Source organism: Natator depressus, chromosome 2, assembly GCF_965152275.1.
Source record: "Natator depressus isolate rNatDep1 chromosome 2, rNatDep2.hap1, whole genome shotgun sequence".
Classification (NCBI taxonomy): domain Eukaryota; kingdom Metazoa; phylum Chordata; order Testudines; family Cheloniidae; genus Natator; species Natator depressus.
The window spans coordinates 85,470,729-85,498,369 of NC_134235.1; the positions used below are offsets into that span (position 1 = coordinate 85,470,729).

General features: G+C 41.9%; 2 protein-coding genes across 12 annotated transcripts in view; both read left to right on the forward strand.

Moving 5' to 3' along the window:
- Window positions 1–27,641, forward strand: part of PTPRM (protein tyrosine phosphatase receptor type M) — a 720,827-nt gene that overhangs the window by 83,235 nt on the left and 609,951 nt on the right. The window lies entirely within an intron of this gene.
- Window positions 1,178–26,579, forward strand: LOC141983473 (uncharacterized). The gene is given in 5 exon segments (XM_074946683.1): window positions 1,178–1,276; window positions 20,315–20,730; window positions 20,732–20,862; window positions 21,840–22,209; window positions 26,471–26,579. Coding segments are annotated over 5 exon segments (1,125 nt in total).

The following is a 27,641-nucleotide window of genomic DNA, read 5'->3' on the forward strand; positions in this document are numbered from 1 at the left end:
GACTTTGTTGGTGGCCCAGCCCACCACCTTTCTTATGGTCTATGGATAGTAGATGGCTGATAAAAAAAAATTGAGCCTTGCTTTGCATGTTCCACTTAAATGACAAAGTTAGTAAACAGATGCATACCTTTTCAAAAAAAAGTAGCATGCAAAAATCTGCTCTTCAAGACACCTGCAACTACTGAAATGAGATTACATCTTCTGAGACCTCAGAGAAAGCAAGTGTGATCCACAACAGAATGTTACATTTGAAAATTCATGAAACTCATTGTGACGGTGCCCCCCATAAGGCTTTATGGAAATATGCTTATGAATGTATATATATGACATAACTGGAATATGTTTTATGCTACATATGCCATGTAACATATCTCTGTAAAGGTTATGATCTACTGAATCTATTCATCCTATTTGTATGCATGTGTCATCGTATTTGAAGTTATGAATGTTGGCTGTATACTTGTTTGATTTTAAATAAACCTTAGTATTTGGTCAGCTTCTTTAGAAAGGAATTTGCAAGTTAAGTGCCCAGTCAAGAAGCACTTAACACACAATGGATCTTGGAAGGCTCCAATCCACATAAGAAATCTACCTGAGGACGTTCAAGGTAGTATGTAAGCAATGGCTGCTGCCTGTAAAAACTGAGTCATGCATGGACACGCGACTTGCCCATGTGACTCCAAAACTCCATCTTGGAACTGATTTTGCATAAGAGAGAGGAGGGGTCTCCACCCACAAAAGAAAGTCTATTTAAGCCTGTGGGAGACCCCTCCATTTTGGGTTCAGCTGGCTCAAGAGAGAGCCTCTCCACCTCCAAGGATACCTGAAAGAAACTGGAACAAAGGACAGTAACTACAGGGGGTGTGAGTGATTGCTGGACCCAGACTAGAAGGAGACTACAGCAGAGTCGCATCTTACGTGGGGGTTAGGTTCTAAAGTCAGCTCATAAGGCGAAAGTCGCATATAGTCAAAATTACCCTTGAAAATCCCTTAAATCACCCATAAAGTACAGTATACTGTACATGGTTTTATGTATACAACCCTGTACAGTAATATGCATAAGTGTTTAATGTATACAGTAATGTACAGTACATAAAGAGTACATATGCAAAATATAATTTTACAGTACTGTATTTTTAATTACAGGGGCATAATTACAGGGGGTCGTCAGGGCTTGATGTCGAACTGGGAGACAGAAGTGATGGAGAGCTTGGGTGATGGACAGCAAGTCGTAGACGAAGTGGTTGGTTCTGGTTCAGCTCAAGAAGTTGACTGTGTAGGCTCATCTGCTGCTGGTTGTTTTTCCTTGAAAAACATGGTGATTGGCAACTGTCGCTGTTCTCTCTTGAGCTGCTCAAACATTTCTTGATACGGTTTCAAATCGTCCATAATACAACATGTGATTTTGAGGCTTCGCTCCATAGAGGGATCGTATTAAGAAATTAAATCATTCAAGTGTTTCGCTGCTTGGAACACTTCAGCAAATTTATGAAGATTCCAACTTGCTGGCTCTTCCTGTTCGTCATCATCACCTTAGTCTTCTGCAGACGATTTTATCAGTTCCTCTAACTCTTCGTTAGTCAATGTTTCTCTGTGGCTCTCAGTTAATTCTTCAATTCTTCCCCAAGGATGTCGACGAAGCCATCACCACCCACTTGCCTGGCCACCTGAACAATGTGTTTCACTTCTTTGTCAATAGTCAGGAAACCCTTAAAATCATTCACACATTCTTTCCATAGGTTTTGCCAACATGCATTGACTGTTTCAGGCTTGATTGCATCCATTGCCTGTTTAATATAAGTGATGCAATCGGCAATGTTGAAGGATTTCCAACTCTCCATCACATTAAGATTGGGATCAGCATCCATAGCGCTACGTATCCATGAGAACGTAAGCCTCATGTACGTGGCCTTGAAACAGCAAATCACGCCTTGGTCGAGAGGATGGAGGTGGTATTGGGGGGGGGGGGAGAAAGACAACTTCAATGTCGTTATGCATAAACCGGAGTGCCGCAGGGTGGCTAGGAGCATTGTCTACGATCAGCAACACTTTAAAGTCAAGTCCTTTCTCTTCGAGGTACCGCTTGACCTCTGGAATGAAACACTTGTGGAACCAATCCAGAAATAATGCTGCCGTCACCCAAGCCTTTTTATTTGATTGCCCAACACAGGCAGGAGATTTTTGTTCTTGCCTTTTAGGGCACGGGGATTTGCAGCCCTGTAGAGCAAGCCTGGCTTTATTAAAATGCCCAGCCGCATTGCCATAAAACAACACAGTCACACGGTCTTTAGATGCTTTGAGGCCAGGGGCTTGCCTTTCCGATTTCAAAATGTAAGTGCGGTTGGGCATTTCTTTTCCAGAAGAGCCCAGACTCATCAGCATTAAAAACTGGTTCAGGAAGATAGCCCTTTTCTTCTATGATTTTCTTTAATTGTTTGGGATAGGCTTTTGCTGCCTCTTCATTGTCAGATGCAGCTTCATCAGTAGTCTGCATGTTTTTGAGGTTGAAGCGGTTCCTAAAACTGTTAAGCCAACCTTGGCTGGCTTTGAATTCCTTCTCATCAGAAGGCTGTCCCTCTTCAGTGGCAGGTTTGAACAGCGCGTAGAGGCTAAGAGCCTTTTCTCGCAACGTGTTGCCATCGATAGGCACACGTTTATGGTTCATGTCTTCCAGCCATAAGTTTAATGCCTTTTCAGTCTTCACTAATGTCTTATCACCACCTGGCTTGTCACCTTAGCAGTTATTGAAGCACTTGATGCCACAGCTTGATGAATTTCTCTCTCTCGAATCTTGATGGCACGGATGCTAGATTCGTTGTGGCCATATTTACGCGCCACATTGGAGACCGACATATCGTCTCTCAGTAAGTTGAACACAGCCAGTTTTTCCTCCAGCATTGGAACAGATCGCTGATTCTTCGGTTGAGCACCAGATGAAGTAGTTGGCTTGCGTTTAGGGGCCATGTTGCACGAAAAATAAGTATCTTTAAACACTAGAATCACACTCAGCGTGGCGAGATGCTCACACGATGAGAGGCACGCGGGAACTGAGACTGACTGAGGGAACAGCAGATTCGCGTCTCCCATCTCACGCTCACTCTGGGGCATACGTTCATTGAGTGGAATGGTGGGCGGAATCGCCCACGCTATTTACAGGTATCTTAAAAAGAAAAAAGAAAAGGAGTACTTGTGGCACCTTAGAGACTAACCAGTTTATTTGAGCATGAGCTTTCGTGAGCTACAGCTCACTTCATCGGATGCATAGCATATTGTGGAAACTGCAGAAGACATTATATACACACAGAGACCATGAAACAAAACTTCCTCCCACCCCACTGTCCTGCTCGTAACAGCTTATCTAAAGTGATCATCAAGGGAGGGCCATTTCCAGCACAAATCCAGGTTTTCTCACCCTTCCCCCCGCCCCCCCCACAGACACACATACAAACTCACTCTCCTGCTGGTAATAGCCCATCCCTCTTTGAAACCTCTCTTTATAATGTGCATGATAATCAAGGTGGGTCACTTCCAGCACTAATCCAGGTTTTCTCACCCCCCCCCCCACACACACACCCCCCTCCAAAAACCACACACACAAACTCACTCTCCTGCTGGCAATAGCTCATCTTACAATGTGCACAGCAATAATCCAAGTTTAACCAGAACGTCTTGGGGGGGGGGGGGGGGGTTGTGGGGAAAAACAAAAACAAAAAAAACAAGGGGAGATAGGCTACCTTGCATAATGACTTAGCCACTCCCAGTCTCTATTCAAGCCCAAATTAATAGTATCCAATTTGCAAATGAATTCCAATTCAGCAGTTTCTCGCTGGAGTCTGGATTTGAAGTTTTTTTGCTTTAAGATAGCGACCCTCATGTCTGTGATTGCGTGACCAGAGAGATTGAAGTGTTCTCCGACTGGTTTATGAATGTTATAATTCTTAACATCTGATTTGTGTCCATTTATTCTTTTACGTAGAGACTGTCCAGTTTGACCAATGTACATGGCAGAGGGGCGTTGCTGGCACATGATGGCATATATCACATTGGTGGATGTGCAGGTGAACGAGCCTCTGATAGTGTGGCTGATGTTGTTAGGCCCTGTGATGGTGTTCCCTGAATAGATATGTGGGCACAGTTGGCAACGGGGTTTGTTGCAAGGATAGGTTCCTGGGTTAGTGGTTCTGTTGTGTGGTATGTAGTTGTTGGTGAGTATTCGCTTCAGGTTGGGGGGCTGTCTGTAGGCAAGGACTGGCCTTTCTCCCAAGACTTGTGAGAGTGTTGGGTCATCCTTCAGGATAGGTTGTAGATCCTTAATAATGCGTTGGAGGGGTTTTAGTTGGGGGCTGAAAGTGACGGCTAGTGGCGTTCTGTTATTTTCTTTGTTAGGCCTGTCCTGTAGTAGGTGACTTCTGGGAACTCTTCTGGCTCTATCAATCTGTTTCTTCACTTCCGCAGGTGGGTATTGTAGTTGTAAGAATGCTTGATAGAGATCTTGTAGGTGTTTGTCTCTGTCTGAGGGGTTGGAGCAAATGCGGTTGTATCGCAGAGCTTGGCTGTAGACGATGGATCGTGTGGTGTGGTCAGGGTGAAAGCTGGAGGCATGTAGGTAGGAATAGCGGTCAGTAGGTTTCCGGTATAGGGTGGTGTTGATGTGACCATCGTTTATTAGCACTGTAGTGTCCAGGAAGTGGATCTCTTGTGTGGACTGGACCAGGCTGAGGTTGATGGTGGGATGGAAATTGTTGAAATCATGGTGGAATTCCTCAAGGGCTTCTTTTCCATGGGTCCAGATGATGAAGATGTCATCAATATAGCGCAAGTAAAGTAGGGGCGTTAGGGGACGAGAGCTGAGGAAGCGTTGTTCTAAATCAGCCATAAAAATGTTGGCATACTGTGGGGCCATGCGGGTACCCATAGCAGTGCCGCTGATCTGAAGGTATACATTGTCCCCAAATGTAAAATAGTTATGGGTAAGGACAAAGTCACAAAGTTCAGCCACCAGGTTAGCCGTGACATTATCGGGGATAGTGTTCTTGATGGCTTGTAGTCCATCTTTGTGTGGAATGTTGGTGTAGAGGGCTTCTACATCCATAGTGGCCAGGATGGTGTTATCAGGAAGATCACCAATGGATTGTAGTTTCCTCAGGAAGTCAGTGGTGTCTCGAAGGTAGCTGGGAGTGCTGGTAGCGTAGGGCCTGAGGAGTGAGTCTACATAGCCGGACAATCCTGCTGTCAGGGTGCCAATGCCTGAGATGATGGGGCGCCCAGGATTTCCAGGTTTATGGATCTTGGGTAGTAGATAGAATATCCCAGGTCGGGGTTCCAGGGGTGTGTGTGTGAGGATTTGATCTTGTGCTTTTTCAGGAAGTTTCTTGAGCAAATGCTGTAGATGCTTTTGGTAACTCTCAGTGGGATCAGAGGGTAATGGCTTGTAGAAAGTGGTGTTGGAGAGCTGCCGAGCAGCCTCTTGTTCATATTCCGACCTATTCATGATGACAACAGCACCTCCTTTGTCAGCCTTTTTGATTATGATGTCAGAGTTGTTTCTGAGGCTGTGGATGGCATTGTGTTCTGCACGGCTGAGGTTATGGGGCAAGTGATGCTGCTTTTCCACAATTTCAGCCCGTGCACGTCGGCGGAAGCACCCTGACCACACCACACGATCCATCGTCTACAGCCAAGCTCTGCGATACAACCGCATTTGCTCCAACCCCTCAGACAGAGACAAACACCTACAAGATCTCTATCAAGCATTCTTACAACTACAATACCCACCTGCAGAAGTGAAGAAACAGATTGATAGAGCCAGAAGAGTTCCCAGAAGTCACCTACTACAGGACAGGCCTAACAAAGAAAATAACAGAACGCCACTAGCCGTCACCTTCAGCCCCCAACTAAAACCCCTCCAACGCATTATTAAGGATCTACAACCTATCCTGAAGGATGACCCAACACTCTCACAAATCTTGGGTGAAAGGCCAGTCCTTGCCTACAGACAGCCCCCCAACCTGAAGCGAATACTCACCAACAACCACATACCACACAACAGAACCACTAACCCAGGAACCTATCCTTGCAACAAACCCCGTTGCCAACTGTGCCCACATATCTATTCAGGGAACACCATCACAGGGCCTAACAACATCAGCCACACTATCAGAGGCTCGTTCACCTGCACATCCACCAATGTGATATATGCCATCATGTGCCAGCAATGCCCCTCTGCCATGTACATTGGTCAAACTGGACAGTCTCTACGTAAAAGAATAAATGGACACAAATCAGATGTTAAGAATTATAACATTCATAAACCAGTCGGAGAACACTTCAATCTCTCTGGTCACGCAATCACAGACATGAGGGTCGCTATCTTAAAGCAAAAAAACTTCAAATCCAGACTCCAGCGAGAAACTGCTGAATTGGAATTCATTTGCAAATTGGATACTATTAATTTGGGCTTGAATAGAGACTGGGAGTGGCTAAGTCATTATGCAAGGTAGCCTATCTCCCCTTGTTTTTTTTGTTTTTTTTTTTTCCCCACAACCCCCCCCCCCCCCCCCCCCCAAGACGTTCTGGTTAAACTTGGATTATTGCTGTGCACATTGTAAGATGAGCTATTGCCAGCAGGAGAGTGAGTTTGTGTGTGTGGTTTTTGGAGGGGGGTGTGTGTGTGGGGGGGTGAGAAAACCTGGATTAGTGCTGGAAATGACCCACCTTGATTATCATGCGCATTATAAAGAGAGGTTTCAAAGAGGGATGGGCTATTACCAGCAGGAGAGTGAGTTTGTATGTGTGTCTGTGGGGGGGGCGGGGGGAAGGGTGAGAAAACCTGGATTTGTGCTGGAAATGGCCCTCCCTTGATGATCACTTTAGATAAGCTGTTACGAGCAGGACAGTGGGGTGGGAGGAAGTTTTGTTTCATGGTCTCTGTGTGTATATAATGTCTTCTGCAGTTTCCACAATATGCTATGCATCCGATGAAGTGAGCTGTAGCTCACGAAAGCTCATGCTCAAATAAACTGGTTAGTCTCTTAGGTGCCACAAGTACTCCTTTTCTTTTTTCTTTTTACGAATACAGACTAACACGGCTGTTACTCTGAAACCCTTCTTCACAGTGTTGAGGGTGTGTATTTCCCCGCCCACCCTCCTTTTCTTCCCCCCCCATGTCTTGATCCAGAGACACGCTGCTGTTGTTGGGAAAGAAAATAATCCTGATGATGGCTCAGAGTATTTGAACCACACTCCACAAAAAATTTCAAATGTCATTGGTAGTTGACCACTCATTCTGAATTCTAAGAAAATGCTTTTGATTCTGTTTTCTCTCTACTGCTCTTCTCTTCTTCTTTTGCTGAAATTCATACTGTGACAAAGTTTAAATTGTTATAAAATGTGATCATATATATTCCTGAAGTGTTTTAAAGAAGCTTGAATTAAGTTTCCTGCAAAAGCCTGGGGTGCCTAACATGCAGCCTGAGTGCCAGATGTTTAGTGTTGAGTCAAGATAATGGAGCAGATAATTAAGAAATCAATTTGCAGACACCTAGAAGGTAATAAGGTGATAAATAACCATGTCAAGCCAACCTAATACCTTTCTTTGACGGGCTAACAAGCCTTCTGGATGGGAGGAAGTGGTAGATGTGGTATATCTTGACTTTATTAAGGCTTTTGATACTGTCTTCCATGACCTTATCATAAACAAACTAGGGAAATACATCCAAGATGGAGCTCCATAAAATGGGTGCATAACTCCTTGGAAAACCATTCTCAGAAAGTAATTATCAGTGGTCCACAGTCAAGCTGGAAGGGCATATCGAGTGGGGTCCCACAGGATTCAGTTCAGGGTCCGGTTCTGTTCAGTATCCTCACCAGTGATTTAGATAATGGCAAACTTACAAAGTTTATGGATAATACCAGGCTGGGAGGGGTTGCAAGTGCTTTGGAGGATAGGATTAACAAAAGAATGGCCACACTGGGTCAGACCAAAGGTCCATCTAGCCCAGTATCCTGTCTTCTAACAGTGGCCAATGCCAGATGCTTCAGAGGGAATGAACAGAACAGGTAATCAAATTCAAAATGATGTGGACAAACTGGAGAAATGATCTGAAGTAAATAGGATGAAATGCAATAAGGACAAATAAAAAGTACTCGGTTTAGGAAGGAACAATCGGTTGCACACATACAAAATGGGAAATGACTGCCAAGGAAGAAGTAGTGTGGAAAGGGATTCTGGGGTCATAGTGGATCACAAGTTAAATATCAGAAGTGCAGATTAGGCCTCAGCTGGAGTATCGTGTCCAGTTCTGGGCGCCACATTTCAGGAAAGAAGTGGACAAGTCCAGAGAACAGCAACAAAAATGATGGAAGATCTAGAAAATGACAATGAAGAAAGATTGAAAAAATTGGTTTTCTTTAGTCTGGAGAAGAGAAGACTGAGAGGGGACATACGTTTTCAAGTACATAAGAGGCTGTTACAAGAAGGAGGGAGAAAAATTGTTCTGTTTAATCTCTGAAGATAGGACAAGAAGGAAAAGCTTAAATTACAACAAGGGCAGTTTAGGTTGGACATCAGGAAAAACTTCCTAACTGTTAAGCACTGGAGAAAACTATGTAGGGAGGTTGTGGAATCTCAGTCACTGGAGGTTTTTAAGAACAGGATAGACAAACACGTCAGGTATGGTTTAGATAATATTTAGTCCTGCCATGAGGCAGGGTACTGTACTAGAAGACCTCTGAAGGTCCCTTCCAGTCCTACGATTCTATGATAAAACCCTCATTGTCTATTCCCTGTGAATGCAAGGATGAAGATGAAGCTGATCAGCTGCAGGTTTCAGATGCTGGAGAACTTAGTCAGTTTCTGTCCATCTTTTCGGGGATGATGTGAAAAAATAAGATAATTTTGTTAATTTATTTGTGTGTGTATACACATATATACATGTAAATAATATAATATGCATGTAAATTAGGTGCATCCATAGGGCTCCTGCCAAGTGGGCAGTGTAGCTTTAAGAACATGAATAGCCACATGGGGTCAGACCAACAGTCAGTCTAGCACATCCTGTCTTCTGATAATGGCCAGATGCCAGATGTTTCTGAGGAATTAACAGAACCATGAAAATCTCGAGGTCTATCTTGTCACCCAGCTGTTGCTTCTGGCAATCAGAAGTCTAGGGACACTTGGAGCAGGGGGTTGCACCCAACTATCTTGGCTAAAAGCCATGGATTGACCTATCCTCCATGAATTTATCTAATTCTTTTTTGAACCCAGTTATACTTTTGGCCTTCATAACATCCCCTGGCAGTGAGTTCCACAGGTTGACTGGGGATTATGTGATGAAGTAGTGCCTTATGTTTGTTATAAACCTGTTGCCTACTAATTCCATTGGATGAACGCTGGTTCTTGTGTTATGTGAAGGGACAAGATGCATGTAGAGACAGTCATATACATTAGCTCATTTTCAGTGATGCTAAATTAATCATTGAATTAAATAAGAATGTTTTACCAACTTGCAAAAAATGATCAATGAAGTTGTCTTTCTCCATATATACCCAGACAGGACCAAATTATGTCAAGGCCTTAAGGAGGTGTTTTTGGATGAGAGGATAAGAAAATATAATTGAGGTTAGTACATCCATTGCGTTGCCAGTCATCTTTTACATTGGTGTGTCTATGTAATCCCTCTGCATGCTGACCTGCTTGGGGAGAGATTGTGAAAGTTGAGAAATGCTACAGTTAGTCTGTATTGTATAATAGTTTAGCGTGCTGGGAGGTTCAGATGTTAAACATGTGGATGATATGTTCATTTATTTCTAATGCCAAACTCAAGAAATATTAGTTTCTCACTATGATGAAGCTCGTTTTGGTCAATATGGTATCCATTTTATGTTTGTTTAGAAATTGCTTGTAAGATTAAAATTCAACCATATTCAGAAGATGCTGCTAATGTACTTTTAGTATTTATCTAGAAAAGCTGCTTGTTTAAAGTGTGAGAATGAATGACTTGAATATTTACAAGCATTTCCCTGTGAGTTAAAAAGGAGGGATAGATAGCAGGATTGCTTCAAGGAAAAAAAATCTATTTGAAAATTATTTTTTATAAGAAAACATGTCACTTATACGTTTTCCAATTTCTTTGCTATTTGGCTGTCCTACATTATTTAGAACATAAAAAGTATTAATTTTAAAAGTGATCTCTAGAGAGAGCCAACTATCCTTTCTAATAAACCATTGGAAGTACAGTGTGCCTAGCAGGAGTTTTTGCAGATAATATTTCTGATTTCATTAAAATGATTGCTGAGTTCAGGTAGCATTCATACAGACACTTGCACTATTATGTAGACATAAAAATCTTGCTTCAAGTTGAAGGATTTAGACTTCATTAACAAATCAACAGACATGGCTGTTTATACCATGTCTAATACCTTTACTCATGTTGAATAGCACCTTACTCTTTTTTAGCATTGTGTTTTATGGAGTAAGGTATTATTTGCCATGGGTAAAGAGATCAGAATCTGGTCCTTAAAGAGGTACTGTTAGCATAAGAGTATTTGTAAGACCTTTTCCTTTGTTTTGTTACTAATACCAGTTCAGAAAATGTTTCTCTTTCCCATCAAAAAAGTCCCAGTGTTGACTTTTTCCTACCTTGAAATGTGTTTTTCTTCCCCACAAATATTTATTAAAATTGACTCAGCTTGCATATATGTCCTGATATTTGCCTATTCTTGGGTACTACAGTCATGGTCATGTGCTGCTCTAAAATCCTAGAGCATATGTACTCTGTCATTTTTCTCTTCCTTTTAGATTGTTAATGGAAAAAATTGAATAGTTGCTGTGTTTGATAGATTAATATTATATTTAGAGTGTATGGGAAATATTAGCTGTCCTGTGGAAAATGTCTTCGGAAAAGACCCTTGAGGAAAACTCATGTTTTTTCATCATGGAGTTCACCCACAAAGCATTTGCTTAGGAAATTTGATGCCATCCTCCACCCTAGAATAAGTAGCAGGTGCTAACCCCAGCCATTGTGGATCCATCTAGATTTCTGTGAATATTGGACAATCCACTGGATGCTCTGTGCCGGCACACCAGCATTTCTTTGAAATTCTGTTTCAGGGCCTCACCTGCAACTCTCTTTAAAGGAGGGTTCACCAGTGTGTAGGAGGCACTGTCCAAATATTAATGCAGCCTTAGTCCTTCCTAAATGACTCTCTGCCTCAGTTTAGGACTAGTGGGCTCTGGGTTCCCTGTGCTCCTTGGACTGATGGCAGGTGTCAGCCTTTAGCTTGTTGGCTGCTGGAGTTGTATTGGACTCTTAATGCACATTGTTGCTGCCTAGTTGCTGTGTGAATAAATTAATCTTTACAACCTATGATTTCTAGGGCTTGTAGAATTAAAAAGAATCTGAAACTATTCTCTCTCAAAAAGAAACATACTGCATCAGGGAAAAGGAATACTGTTAAATTAAAAGTTGTGCTAGGAATTGGGTAAAAAGGAGAAGATAGTTACTAAATAAACCCCACTATGATCATAAGACCTCCCTGACTTAAAATATACCTTCATGTAACTGAATATAAGCAAGTGGTGAGGCTGGCAAACTCTCCTCTTCCTCTAGATATGGAGTCTGCGGGGGCTCTCCCTGTTGAGATGGGTTAGTGGCTGGTGATTGCTTGGCTTCTCTCTCCACCCAAAGTCTTCTGCAACCAATCTGTTTCAACAGTAGCTACCTGGTAGGGACACTCCCAGCTGGGAGATAGAGGAGAATGAGCTGCATGTTGCCTGTGAAGAAGCCCAGCTGGCTCTGTGGAAGATGAGAGTACTGGAGTATTTGTTTACACAATCAGTGCAGGGATGGAATTTGCTAACCAGGCCATCTCTTAGCTCTGCAGCTGATAAAAGATTTTAAGGCAGTCTCAGATTTCAAGCCCTTGCCAGGTTATGAGAGGCATATGCTGTTACTCTCTGCTTCTTTTGCAACCAACACAAGACTAGATTTTAAAATTATTTTATCTATCTGATGGCAGATTGTTCAGGGGTGGTGGAAAATTGGTGTTCCAATGGCAAGCTTAGTACCATCAGCAAGCTTAGTACCATCTGTTTCTCTTGTCCAGCATAAGTTGGACTTCAGATGTTACATTTTCCCTTGCAGTTTCAGAGCAGAATCAGGGAAATGTATACATCTTTTCTTGGCACAGATAATGCGGCTTCCTTCCTTTATGCAAAACTGAACCTTGAACTGCGTCTTGAAACATCCCTGCATCCCTTGCAGTGGATGGTTCTGTAGCTTTTGAGTTAATGCAGAGCCTAGTGTATTGTTGGTACTGTGAAACAACAAATAATCATGTTTTGGAGAAGAATCAGGAATTTAGGTTTGATATCAGAATTTTTAGTTCTAATCTGAGATAATTTACTATTGTAATTAATAAATATTATTTCTGGGTATATATGTTGTATCCAAATCATTCTGATCCTGCAGTGGCCTGCTATGGGTTCTGCACACCTACGGGTGGGGGCAAGGTAGCTTTATGCTCTGTATCCATTGGCTACTCTGAGTTTTATTGGTTTGAGCTATTGTTGGCTGGGAGTTTTCTGGAACACAGTGTTCTCTTGCCCCTTCTTGTCTTGACCTGTCGCCTATGCTACGAGGGGCTAATTACCAGCTGAGGATACCCCCAGCATGGGGGAATCATCAGGTGCCCATTTAGCTGGGAAAAGCACAAAAGGAGGGGTCTAAGCAAGGAGCAGGATTGATCTCTAGTATGTTATGGATTTGCACTGGAACACTCTTCCTCATAATGCTCCAGTTGTCAGACTTTTGGTACTAATCTTGATCAATTTTTTCTTGCCCTATCTTGTCCTCCTCATTACCATATACAGCTTTGCTGTCTTATATCAGATTTGGGTGCATTCGTGGTGGTGGTGTTGTTTGAGAATATACACTTTTTTATGTAAGTAGAATTTTTATGCTCCTTCAGTTTTCAAGCTTAATCTTCATTATGATTTTTCAGCATGTATGCTTCAGGATTGGGAGATGCATGCTTTGCCTTTTTTCAAGAAATGTGGCTTTGAATTAACATGTTTTCATGTAGTTCAGTTGGCATAAGGGCCCTGATTCTGCAACTAGTTTGGCCTGGGAGGGGCCCCTAGAGTCATAATTTCTAACCAATTTAAGCACATGCCAAGGCATGAAGTAACAAATATTTATAAGATCAGATGTTTATTTGTGCAATCATTATCTTAGCAAACTGGGACTCTAGTCCATTTCACAATCAGTAGAGGCAAGAGGGAACATTTAGAGGTAGCAGTCTTCCAAACTTGAAGATTCTAACATACCTGGAACTTTTATTTAGGATGAGTACCACTCCACACCCTTTCCCAGCAGCAATAATGCTTCCTAACTTTTCAACTTGTTTGCTGTCTTGTTGTTTATAAAATCTAGTTTTTATTACATATTCAGTAATTAAGAACAGCAGGACTGTGCTGCTCTGAACAAGACTCTTTTCATCTGATTGGTTTGGAATGGTAGGCAAAACCATGTCTACTTAGTATTTAGCTTCGTAAGGGGGCTTCAAAGGTATAAAGTTTCCCTACGTGGGAGTCTATTTCAGTGTGAGTGGCAGACTGAGGTTGGGCCTCAGAAGGCAAGATGCTTGTCTCAGTCAGCCAAAATCCTGGGTAATAGCATGTTGAGGATATTCTACTGGCAAATGGTATTACAGTGAGGGAAGAGATATTTGAGTTCTCTTTCCCCAGTTTGGATTGGCCTCATCTACTGCCTTCCTTCCTACATCCTGTGTTAGGGAATCAGGCACTGGGTTTCAGAGCCACTTCATCCTGCATGAAGGTGCCTGAATAGCAGCTCTTGTAAACAGTGTCTCTTGCACATCTAGGCATGCAATGAACATAACCTTTACTTGTTGTGTTTTTGGGTAGTTGCTACAAAAGTCAACAACCTCAGTCTGAATTTGTTGATCTTATGGATATGTTGCCAAGCTTGTCTGCTCAACTGGACATCTTTGGAGGGCAGAAGCTGTTTTACTGGGATTTTTTTGCCTGTTGAGAAAATGAGGAGTGGATGGAGGAAGGAAAAGTGCTGCTGTTCTGATTGGGTTTTGTTTGTAATTTTTTTGAGCGGTATTTTAATTTTTATCAAGGACACCTCAATGCTTTGGAGGAGCATATTTTGGCATATGTAGCTTAAATCGAATAATAAATTCAACAAAACAAATTGCAGGTATAAATTTGTTAATTTGACACAATTTGGAACCATAAATAGAGAATTTATACATGAAAACTTTAAATACAATGTTTCAGAGACTCTCTTGTCCAAGTTCTGTTTATACAGCAGTTCTCTTATGGTTGAGACTTGTTTACTTATGTTCTAATACAGAATATGGCCTGTTTATAAATATGTATGCTAGCTTTAAAGTAGAAGAATGTTTTTATTCCTCTTGTATACTTGCATAGTAACTCTTTTGTTTTGGATTAAAAGTAGAACTCAAACTGTCTGTACTGCAGAAAGAGAGCAATTTTCTGTTTAGTAATTGCATACAGTAAAATTTTGTAGCAAATGGGGTTTTCAATAGACAAATGGTATTAAATGGTTCTAATGAGTGTATTCATTCTGGCTGAAAATAGAATATTGAAACTGATTCAAGTTTCTGTGCTTGAAATGATGCTGTACATTATCTATGTAAACTAATGCAAAAATTCTCTGCAGAGCACTTTTTTTTCAGCAGGATTGCTCAAAATAGTTTCAGATTTATGCTATATATCCTATTAAATCCACTGTTGGAAAAAGGATATTGTCTTTACCAGAATTCAGTTTTAAATGCCTCAAAAATGTAATCACTGTAAAGATCAATACATACAGTAGTTAGTCTATAGCTCCCAAAATGTAAAGGAAGTGGAGTTTCAGTACTTTAATGAATTATTGAATGGTACTTGGAGAGGCAGACTTAAATAAATTAAAAATATTTGGCCTTTTTTCATACGCTTTTGTTAACTGAGTAAGACACTGAGTAAACCATCCGTAGGCTGGGAGGAAAAGACCGTTTGCATAGAAGTCACTTACCAGGCAAAATGTGCCCCAGAGTAATTTGGAGCAATAGTATAATAAATGCATGGACTTTCAGAGCTACATACAAACTGCCTGCAAAATGAATAATAAATGTATAATAAATTATTCATAACAGCCAAAAGGTATAATTATTCAGTGAAGTGAAAACTAAGAAAATTAGTTCCTTATTAATATTTGTTTATGGTGATGATTATTTTTATTTATTAATTTTTCTGCAAGATTTTAATCCTAAAATCTTTGGGGCCAGTTTGTACAGAGCATGTTCATAACTTACATGTATTCCTCCTCCATGTTGTTGACTACAAAAACATGAAAGACCTATAAAATAGATATTCAACATTTTTGAACAAATTACATATTTTATTTCACTAGTACCCTGTTTAATCTTACATTTTCAAATAGCCACCTCATTTATCTCAAGTAGGTGGAGAATAAAGACTTTCCACATTCTGTCACATGCTGTAATGCGTAAGAGAACTGTAGAAAAGCAATAGGTGCAAAGGTTGATGTAAGTGAGGAACGCCAAACTGCAATGTATAAAATGTTAGCATAGTATAGGGAAAATAAAAAATCCTTTGCATAAAAAGGGAACAACAAGTAGCACAATATAGCTTTAAGTTTTGAACCTATAAATACATATGCAGGTGAATAACTGACATGAATAGTCCTATTGAATAACATTAATCACATGTCTAAGTGCTTGCATGTTGTGCCCTATATTATCCACATACCAAAAAAGTACATAATTTACTGTAGCAATTTCTCTACTGCATGTCAGGATCCTGGGTGAAGGTGGGCAGGACTAGTGGCAGGAGGTTGGTAGGCAGTTCAGAGTCAACATCAGGGTCAGTTGGAGCTGGAGACAGGTTGGCGATCAGGCTGATGGTCAGTACTGTGTATGAAGGTCTATGTGGGTATTGTGGCATTCAGGTGGGACTCAAGGTCCAAGTCAGAGCTGAGGTCAATACTGGGAGGTCAGGAACAGAGAATGCACAGTGGTTGTGGCAGCTAGCTAATGATCTGCCTTATTGCCTGGACGCTTCTTGGAATAGCCATTGGGGTTATATAGAGGGGGAATCAATCAGATGCCATGTGGCTGCTGCTTGTTGAACTCCTTGAGGTGGGACTTCCTGTGGTCTGTGTCCACAGTGAGTTGTGGGTAGGGGAGCACAAGCTGGTTCCAGCTGCTGCTGGGTGGCAGTAAGAAGGTTTTTGTTGCCTGGCAACTCTGCAAGCCTCAGTAGTCACTAGGATGCCAACCTGAAAAGCAGAAATTAATTGACAATATTCAGGGTTTTGTCTTAACTTTTTATGAACAGAATGTCAAACACAAGCAAGGCCATTAAACTCGGAGGACATATTGAACAAGAAAACATTCTACAAATACGTTAGAAGCAAGAGGAAGACCAAGGACAAAGTAGGCCCATTACTCAATGAAGGGGGAAAGACAATAACAGAAAATGTGGAAATGGCAGAGGTGCTTAATGACTTCTTTGGTTTGGTTTTCACCAAGAAGGATGGTGGCAATTGGACGTCTAATATAGTAAATGCCAGTAACAATGAGGTAGGATCAGAGTCTAAAATAGGGAAAGAAGAAGTCAAAAATTACTTAAAGAAGTTAGATGTCTTCAAATCACCAGGGTCTGATGAAATGCATCCTAGAATACCCAAGGAGCTGTCTGAGGAGATATCTGAGCCATTAGCAATTATCTTTGAAAAGTCATGGAAGATGGGAGACATTCCAGAAGACTAGAAAAGGGCAAATGTAGTGCCCATCTATAAAAAGGAAAATAAGGACAACCTGGGGAATTACAGACCAGTCAGCTTAACTTGTGTACCCGGAAAGATAATGGATCAAATAATTAAGAAATCAATTTGCAAACATCTAGAAGGTAATAAGGTGATAAGTAACAGTCAGCATGGATTTGTCAAGAGCAAATCGTGTCAAACCAACCTAGGGTGACCAGATGAAACAAAATATCGGGATACATGGGGGAAGCAAAAAAACAAAAACAAAACCACACACAAAAAAAGGACCGGAGCAGCCAAAGCCGCAATATCGGGACAAATGGTGTCCCGACCGATGCAGGACAAAGACCTAAAAATCTGACAGTAAAATCAGGACATCTGGTCACCCTAAACCAACCTGATAGCTTTCTTTGACAGGGTAACAAGCTTTATGGATAGGGGGTAAGTGATAGGTGTGGTATATCTTGACTTAATAAAGCTTTTCATACTGTCTCGCATGACCGTCTCATAAACAAACTAGGGAAATACAACCTAGATGGAGCTACTATCAGGTGAGTGGAAAACTGGTTCGGAAATGTTCCCAGAGAATAGTTATCAGTGATTCACAGTCAAGCTAGAAGGGTATGTTAAGTGAGGTGTCTTCATCAATGATTTAGATAGTGGCATGGAGAGTACGCTTTTATAAAGTTTGCGGACGATACCAAGCTGGGAGGGGTTTCAAGTGCTTTGGAGGATAGGATTAAAATTCAAAATGATCTGGATAAACAGGAGAAATGGTCTGAAGTAAATAGGATGAAATTCAATAAGGATAAATGCAAAGTACTCCACTTAGGAAAGAACAATCAGTTGCACACATACAAAATGGGAAATGACTGCCTAGGAAGGAGTACTGCAGAAAGGGATCTGGGGGTCATAGTGGATCACAAACTAAATCTGAGTCAACAGTGTAACACTGTTGCAACAAAAGCAAACATCGTTCTGGGATGTATTAGCAGGAGTGTCGTAAGCAAGACACAAGAAGTAATTCTTCCGCTCTACTCCACGCTGATTAGGCCTTAGCTGGAGTACTGTGTCCAGTTCTGGGCGCCACATTTCAGGAAAGATGTAGACAAATTGGAGAAAGTCTGGAGAAGAGCAACAGAAATGATTAAAGGTCTAGAAAACACGACCTATGAGGGATGATTGAAAAAATTGGGTTTGTTTAGTCTGGAGAAGAGAAGACTGAGAGCGGACATAACAGTTTTCAAGTACATAAAAGGTTGTTACAAGGAGGAGGGAGAAAAATTGGTATCCTTAAGATAGGACAAGAAGTAATGGGCTTAAATTGAAGCAAAGGCAGTTTAGGTTGGACATTAGGAAAAACTTCCTAACTGTCAGAATAGCTAAGTGCTGGAATAAATTGCCTATTGAGGTTGTGGAATCTCCATCATTGGGGATTTTTAAGAGCAGGTTGGACAAACGCCTGTCAGGGATGGTCTAGATAATACTTAGTCCTGTCTTGAGTGCAGGGGACTGGACTAGATGACCCCTCGAGGACCCTTCCAGTTCTGTGATTCTGTGAAGTCCTGGGTAGGACTGAGTTCTGTTCCAAGTTATGTCTGAGCAACTCTAGCTGACTTCACTGGTTTGAGACTTGCTAAGCCTTACGCTACCCAACAAGAGGTATAAAGAAATATTTCATCTTCATCAATATTTCATTTTCACTGTTCTTTTATTAAACATGGGCCGAAAACAAGGCCACCATGTATTAGGAAATAATATTTAAAATTAATTTCAGACATTTGAATCTACAGTTTCCCAGCATGCTTTCGAGTCCTGGCAGTAAGCATGGGCTGTGAAATCTTTTCACATTTTCAAGTATGACTGAAAGCTAGAACTTTCTTTTAAATACGTGTCTCTACAAACCCAAGTTTTCCTTTTCTTTGTGTTTGTTTTCTTCTATTTGGATATAGCGTTCATCTGTATTTCATAAAAAATGTGCAGCATGCTGTACTAGCTGAGATAAATCAAGTTATACATATCATAAGCATATGTATCCATTTATCATAACCAATTTTGATTATCCCTTTCATTGGTCCTTTTGCAAATCAGGCCACTTCACTTTCCTCTTTAGAATCAATATAGTCATCTCCAGTATCTAATTTATATGTAATATAAATAATATTCTTCCTTACACTACACAAGTCCTCTGAATCCATCCTAGGATTTTGGACTAATGCCCATCACTGCACTATCTTGAATTCTGTAAAACATAAATACACCAGTGCCTTTTCCTTTCCCTTCACCTCCATTAGCTTCCTAAATTGGTTAGTCTCTAAGGTGCCACAAGTACTCCTTTTCTTCTTCTTCCTCTGGTGGTTCTTAATTTTTTTGTGCACCAGAAAGCAAAAAGATTTAGAAGCTTAGCCTTTAATTATTATGTAATGTGTAATAACACAGTTATTGCTGCAAAATGCCACAGTTGTATGTTCATATTTGAGAATATTGAGTGATTATATATGTAATTACTCCAGATTGTCATTAACTAATTTGATCAGTATCACTCATAGTTGTATGTCTGACTTGCCATAAGTCACTTGTATAAATCAGTTGGATGAAGTTGCTATATCTGTTGGTCCATTATCATTTCAGATGCATAAAAAAAATTGTAAAGAATTTCCCTCTACAAAAATGCTTGTTTGTGAGATTTCAAAAATGTGTCTGAAACAAAGCAACTCATTGAAAATTTAGATTTTTCAACAACAAAAAACCCCAGATCTTACAACAGCTTTGATTAAGATTTTGAGATGGGATTTTGGATTGGTCAGTATTGGTTGTCTCAGCCAACCCGGAAATGAAAATCACGTAAGAGTAGCAGAGCTAATTTCAAGTCACATCCTCTGGAAATGACTCTGTGCCCAGCTTTCTGCAGAAATAGCAGAAAGAGGGTAGAAGGATAACAGAAAGAAGATTTTGAAATTTTCTGTCCCCTCTCTCAAATGCTGCCTCAGTGCCCGGCCTGGAGGTCACTGAAACTACTTGTTGGAACAGAAATCCATCACCAAATGTATTAGATGGGGAAGAAGACTCCTGTTATTTCCCTAACTGAAGAAAACATAAGTTAAGATTGAACAGGGATTGCATGGTGTTAGAAACCCATTTGGCTTGGTGGGGGATCTGGGCCTGGTCTACACTACGAGTTTGTCTGATTTAGCAGAGTTAAATTCGAATTAACCCTGCACCCGTCCACATAATGAAGCCATTTTTTCGACATAAAGGGCTCTTAAAGTAAATTTCTGTACTCCTCCCCAACGAGGGGATTAGCGCTAAAATCGACATTGCCGTTTCGAATTAGGGTTAGTGTGGACGTAATTAGAAGATATTGGCCTCCCGGAGCTATCCCACAGTGCACCATTGTGACCGCTCTGGACAGCACTTTGAACTCGGATGCACTGGCCAGGTGTACAGGAAAAGCCCCAGGAACTTTTGAATCTCATTTCCTGTTTGGCCAGGTGAGCTCATCAGCACAGGTGACCATGCAGTCCCAGAATCGAAAAAGAGCTCCAGCATGGACTGAACGGGAAGTACTGGATCTGATCGCTGTATGGGGAGAGGAATCCATGCTATCAGAACTATGTTCCAAAAGACGAAATGCCAAAACATTTCAAAAAATCTCCGAGGCCATGAGGGACAGAGGATACATCAAGGACGCAACACAGTGCCGCATGAAACTTAAGGAGCTCAGACAAGCGTACCAGAAAACCAAAGAATCAAACGGATGCTCTGGGACAGAGCCCCAGACATGCCGCTTCTACGCTGAGCTGCATGCAATTCTAGGGGGGGCTGCCACTACTACCCCACCCCAGTCCGTGGACTCCGAGGATGGGGTACTCGCCACCATGGCTGAGGATTTTGCAGATGGGGAAGATTGAGGAGGAGGAGGACTAGCTTGGGGAGAGCACACAGCACACCGTTCTCCCCGACAGCCAGGATCTTTTTATCACCCTGACTGAAATACCCTCCCAACCCAACGGAGCCAGAGAAGGGACCTCTGGTGAGTGTACCTTTTTTAAAATATAATATGTGTCATAAAAGCAAGCGTTTTTTTTAATGATTAAGTAGCCCTGAGGACTTGGGATGCATTTGTGGCCAGTACTGCTACTGGAAAAGTCTGTTAACGTGTCTGGGGATGGAGCAGAAATCCTCCAGGGACATCTCCATGAAGCTCTCCTGGAGGTACTCTAAAAGCCTTTGCAGAAGGTTTCTGGGGAGAGCAGCCTTATTCCGTCCTCCATGGTAGGACACTTTACCACGCCATGCTAGTAGCAAGTAATCTGGTATCGTTGCATGACAAAGCCTGGCAGCGTATGGTCCTGGTGTTTGCTGGCATTCAAGCAACATCCGTTCTTTATCTCTCTGTGTTATCCTCAGGAGAGTGATATCGTTCATGGTAACCTGGTTGAAATAGGGGAATTTGATTAAGGCAACATTCAGAGGTGGCTGTTCCTACTGAGCTGTTTGCCTGTGGCTTAAAATAAATCCTCCCTGCAGTTAGCCACGCAGTGTGGGGGGGGGCATTGGCGCTGAGCTGTCGCGTTTGGCTAGCAGGGATCTTCCCGCAGTTAGCCACGCGGTGGTGGGAGGGGTAAAGCGATCATCCCAGAGAATTGGATGGGGGGAGGGGGTTAGTTTGGTTTCTGCTGCTGCACGTTAACAGGAAAACTGCAGCAGTAAATGGCCAACTCAACGGGCTTTGCTTGGTATGGGAAAGGAGGGGGCTGCTGTTATGAAGGTTGCAGAAGCCAAAAGACTATGGCTTACCATGGCCGCCTGCAAGCCGAATTCTGTTGCCCAGCCCTGCATGTGTGATCTCTAACACCAAAGCTGCAGGCACTCAATATAAGATGCAAAATGCGACCTTGTACCAAAATCACATGTGCTATGTAATGTGAATAGTGTTGTTCACCGTGAAAGAGTATAGCCATTGTTCTGTAAAATGTATCTTTTTAAATACTTCACTCCCTTTTTTTTCTCCAGCAGCTGCAAATGTTTCAAGCCTCCCTCCTCCGTCCCAAAGGCTATCTCAGATAAGGCGGCGAAAAAAATGCATGCACGATGAAATGTTCTTTGAGCTCATGCAGTCATCCGGCACTGACAGAGCTGTGTGGAGGGACACAATAGCAGAGTACAGGACGGTGGCCGATGAACGTGAGGCGAGGTGGCAGCAGGAAGATCAGAGGAGGCATGAGGAAACGCTGGGAATACTGCGGGATCAAACGGACATGCTCCGGCGTCTGGTGGAGGTTCATGAACGGCAGCAGGATCACAAACTGCCGCTGCAGCCCTTGCTTAACCGCCCTCGCTCCTCCCCAAGTCCCATAGCCTCCTCACCCAGATCTCCAAAAACGTGGGGGGGAGGCTCCGGGCACCCAACCACTCCACCCCAGTGGACAGCCCAAGCAACAGAAGGCTGGCATGAAAACCATGAAACTGGTTTTCAAAGCTTCTCTGATGCGCACCGCTTCCTGTTGTGCTCTTCTAACTGCACTGGTGTCTGGCTGCGCGTATTCAGCGGCCAGGCGATTTGCATCAACCTCCCACCCCACCATAAACGTCTCCCTCTTACTCTCACAGAGATTGTAGAGCACACAACAAGCAGCAATAACAATGGGAATATTGGTTTCGCTGAGTTCTGAGCGAGTCAGTAAACTGCGCCAGTGACCCTTTAAACGTCCAAATGCACACTCTACCACCATTCTGCGCTTGCTCAGCCTATAGTTGAACAGCTCCTGACTACTGTCCCGGGTGCCTGTGTACGGCTTCATGAGCCAGGGCATTAAGGGGTAGGCTGGGTCCCCAAGGATAACTATAGGCATTTCAACATCCCCAACAGTTATTTTCTGGTCTGGGAAGTAAATCCCTTCCTGCAGCCGTTTAAACAGACCAGAGTTCCTGAAGATGCGAGCATCATGAACCTTTCCCAACCATCCGTCTTTGATGTTGTTGAAACGTCCCTTGTGATTCACCAGTGCTTGCAGCACCATTGAAAATTACCCCTTGTGGTTTATGTACTGGCTGCCCTGGTGGTCCGGTCCCGAGATAGGGATATGGGTTCCGTCTATAGCCCCACCATAGTTAGGGATTCCCATTGCAGCAAAGCTATCTAGTATGACCTGCACATTTCCCAGAGTCACTACCTTTGATAGCAGCAGCTCAGTGATTGCGTTGGCTACTTGCATCACAGCAACCCCCACAGTAGATTTGCCCACTCCAAATTGATTACCAACTGACCGGTAGCTGTCTGGCATTGCAAGCTTCCACAGAGCTATTGCCACTCGCTTGTGAACTGTGAGGGCTGCTCTCATCTTGGTATTCTTGTGCTTCAGGGCAGGGGAAAGCAAGTCACAAAGTTCCATGAACGTGCCCTTACGCATGCGAAAGTTTTGCAGCCACTGGGAATCATCCCAGACCCGCAACACTATGCGGTCCCACCACTTTGTGCTTGTTTCCCGGGCCCAGAATCGGTGTTCCACCACATGAGCCTGCCCGTTAACACCATGATCTCCAAATTGCGGGGGAATGTGGTTTTAGAGAAAAGTGTGTTCATGTCCCCATCACCGCGCTGCTGTCGCCTCCTCGCCTGGTTTTTCAGGTGCTGGTTCTGCATACTCTGCACGATAATGCGTGAGGTGTTTACAATGGTCATAACTGCTGTGGTGAGCTGAATGGGCTCCATGCTTGCTGTGCTGTGGCGTCTGCTCCTGCTCGGGCAATCCAGGGAAAAGGGCGCTAAATGATTGAGGGGCAACTGACAACATGGCTTACAGGGTTGGCTTACAGGGAATTAAAATCAACAAAGGGGGTGGCTTTGTGAGAAACTGAATGGCCCCCTCAAGGATAACACTCCAAAACCTCAAGGATAGAACTCAAAACTGGGTTTAGCAGGCCATTGATTTCACAGAGGGAGGGAGGAGAAAATGAATACAAAACAAATCTGGTCTATTTCTTGTTTTGATCCACTTCATCTGTCTTTATACATCTTGCTGGCAGCAGACTGTGCAGTATGACCGCTAGCCATCGTCATCTCCTGGGTGCTCAGCAGAAGACAGTGCAGTATGACTGCTGGCCATCATCTTTTGCTGGCTGCAGATTAAAAGACAGTGCACTGCCGGTAGGGCTGAATCGTCATGAGATGAAACTTAAAAGGGAAATGACCTGGCTGAGTCACTCCCATGTTTGCCCAGGCGCCCCGACCTCACTGAGGTCGGTTAAAAGAGCACTCTGGACTATGTCGACGACGGCTACCAGTCATACTGCACTGTCTGCTGCCAAAAGGCAATAAACTGTTGCTGTGTAGCAATGCAGTACCACGTCTGCCAACACCCAGAAGACATACGGTGACGGTTAGCTGAGCGGGCTCCATGCTTGCCATGGTATGGCGTCTGCACAGGTAACTCAAGAAAAAAGGTGCAAAATGATTGTCTGCCCTTGCCTTCATGGAGGGAGGGAGGGAAGGGGGGCCTGATGATATGTACCCAGAACCACCTGCGACAATGTTTTAGCCCCATCAGGCACTGGGATTTCAACCCAGAATTCAAATGGGCGGCGGAGACTGCGGGAACTGTGGGATAGCTACCTATAGTGCAACGCTCCGGAAGTCAACGGTTGCCTCGGTGCTGTGGACACACTCTGCTGACTACATGCACTTAGAGCATTTGTGTGGGGACACACACAATCGACTGTATAAAAACGCTTTCTACAAAACCGACTTCTATAAATTCGACCTAATTTCGTAGTGTAGACAAGGCCCAGGTCACAAAAGCATCCAAGATTCCACATAATTAGATTTACTTGTACTTTGTTTATGTTGAAGCTGACTTAGAGTTGGTCTACTGGTTCTCAATCAATAATTAACAATAATGGCCATTATGGACTTATCCTTGAATTTCCTTCCTTTGTGCTGTATAGCAGAAAATTCTATTATGAAGTTATATATCTCCCTGTGTGGTTAGTGTGGGATCTGATGTAGATCCCTGTGATGCTTCTGGAGTTGGAAGCAAAGCATATGGAATTCTGGTCATTTTCATTCCCACACTAACCTTATCTCTCTCTTTGTTCATTTGTATTTGAGTCTGTGTATGTCACTATTAGAATTACATATATGATTTTCTCTGTGGTATTCTGTCCTTCCCTGTTTTCCCTTCACAAACCAAATTGGCCTTCGAGGACTCCTGTTAGACTTAAGAATTAAATTTGTAATGCAAAAAAATGCAAAATAATTTCATGCTAGATGTGAAATTTGGAAGCACATCTGTATGTAGAAGTAGTATCAGAAACTTGGGTCCATTAAATATTACTAAATCCTAAATTTTGGGGACTCAAATGATATGAAACTTGTTTGCACAAGTAAATTTGCCAAATTTCATGGCAGTATTTTCGGCAACTTCAGCCGGCCCAAAATATCACGTCTAAGTTGTATAAATACCTCAAAGGTTCACTGTGAGCAATTTGTCATTTTTCTTAATATTAATGGTATTAATATCAATGGTATTAATATCAATAATAACTGGTGCTGAGTACCACCAGCACTAGAAAGTTGATGAGTGAGAGATTTAGGATGATTCTGTGTCCGTGGCTATGGTTACATGGAATACTCCATTCTGAACTCCTTTACTTTTCAAGGACTGCCTTTCAGAAACAGTACAATAATACAAGACTCTTTCCTTATCTCTTGACCGTTAGTCGATGTGCTGTTTTTTCCTCCTTTTCACCATTTTACAGAATTCTAAGTTTTTGGTGAAAGTTCAGTTTCAGCAGCCTTTTGTGGATAATGCGCGCACGAGCACACACACACAGAGTTGGATTGTATTTAGCTGTATCTTTCCTAGTTTCTCTAACTCTTACTTTTGTTTTTGCATTTAACTCTGCAGTGTAATGAATCTTGTTCCCTTGTATTTCTTATATCAGTGTAGACGGACAGCCTCCTTGGGAAGTTATGGAGTCAATCTGGCATTTAAAATGACTGCTTAATGCTAGACATATGTATTTTTCTTGTCAAGGCTTTGGGGTTGTTTTTGTTTTGTTTTGTTTTTTTGCCAAGGGCGTTGTTTGTCATGCTGACTCTTTTGACAGATACACTTAAGAGTTCTATTGTGTATACCCAATATCAAACAGGCTCAGTGTGTTGAGGATAGTGTTGCATGATCGTACTTCTGTCAGTTTTTCTTGGTCTTTTGGCTAAGATCCACATAGTATCAGTTCAATATCAGATTTTATTATATATAATATTACATTACCAGGGAAGTGTATCCTCTATATTTGCAAGGGGGTGGACTCAATGATCGAATGGGTATTTTCCAATAAACTATTATGGTCTTTTGTGGCTCCTAAGAAGAGTTTTTAAAACATGAAAACCTAAAAATTGGGAAGCCAGGGTATACTGTTCTATGTGGGATATAGCTTCATGAAGAACTGTATTCTAAATTTCAGCCCTGTTCCAAAGTCCACTGAAACAAATGGGAGTTTTCCCATTGACTTCCTTGGTTTTGGATGAGACTGTTTTATGATGAAAAAGGGAATCCTCTTACACTTTATTTGAATTTCACATGTAATTTACATGTAATGTTAGAAATTTCACCTCTACCCAAATGTATATCTGTATGAATTAGGAATGTTCATTTAAGAACTCTGAGTGGAACAGACTCCAAGTTATACAGAAAGAATGAAACCAAGAAAACAGACATTACAAAAGTAAAAGGTAAACTAACTGAAGTTTAACTAAATTTGAAAGTTCATCTGTAAGTCTTAAATTCTTACTATGTTGCAGTCTGGTATCTTTCATTTGTTGACTTATTTTTCTTTCCCCTTCACTTTAACAAGTGATCACATGCGCACCAGCTAAATGTCTAATAAATCTCCAGGCAAAGCTGGGTTGTCTTGTGCGGGACTGACTTTAAAAATATTTGATGGAACATTGCTTCAGTCTCTGAATACTTGTCAGATTGGATTTATTACAGCTGCTCCCATTACAAAGATGTGCACTTTGGTCCTAAGGGATCTTTCTCTTTTGGTATATAGTCCTAGCTATTGTGGTGTCACAGTCAATCAATTATTCACTTTGACACTCTCAATGTGGCAGAACATTGTTAGAGTCACTTTTCAGAGTAACTTTACTTTCTTATTTTTTCTTGTATATAGAAATGTTTCTCTTGGAGCAGAGCCCATTTACATTTCAAAGTGGGTGGGTGCCTATTACACTGTAATAATTGGAAATGAAATCTCAAAGGCTTTTTGAAGAATCAGGCAGCGTATTTTGAAAGAAACGAATAAATCAAATGTCAGTCACTTTTTTAATAGGTGTAATATCTAGGTTACGTTTGTGGTATAGTAATACTATGAAAATATTTTAGTTCAACCAGCAGTTCAGTTTTATGTCAGAAATATGAAGTTGGTTTAGTAGAAGAAATAGAAAAATAGTGCCTATGAGCATATTGCTGTCAGATCTTCAAAATGGAAATGGTTGGTAAGCAGCATTATGTTGGAGGTGAGATGAAACTCTCCCTGTTAAACTTTTCTCTGGCTCACAGCCCAATTATATGTACACACAGATGGCTAAGTATATAAAAAATCATTGAGAGTTGGGTGAGGGGCGAGGTTGGAAGATCATCTAGAATAAATTATGTTAAGATCAAAAAATTTTCTTAAGGCGAACTTGGCCTTTGCTTATGAAGATTTCAGCATAACATTTAGGATGATTCTGTGTAAAATTACAGCTAGTATGCCATATTGTTTGAGTAATTATGATTGTAAAACAATTTTTTTTTTTTTACTTTCTATAAC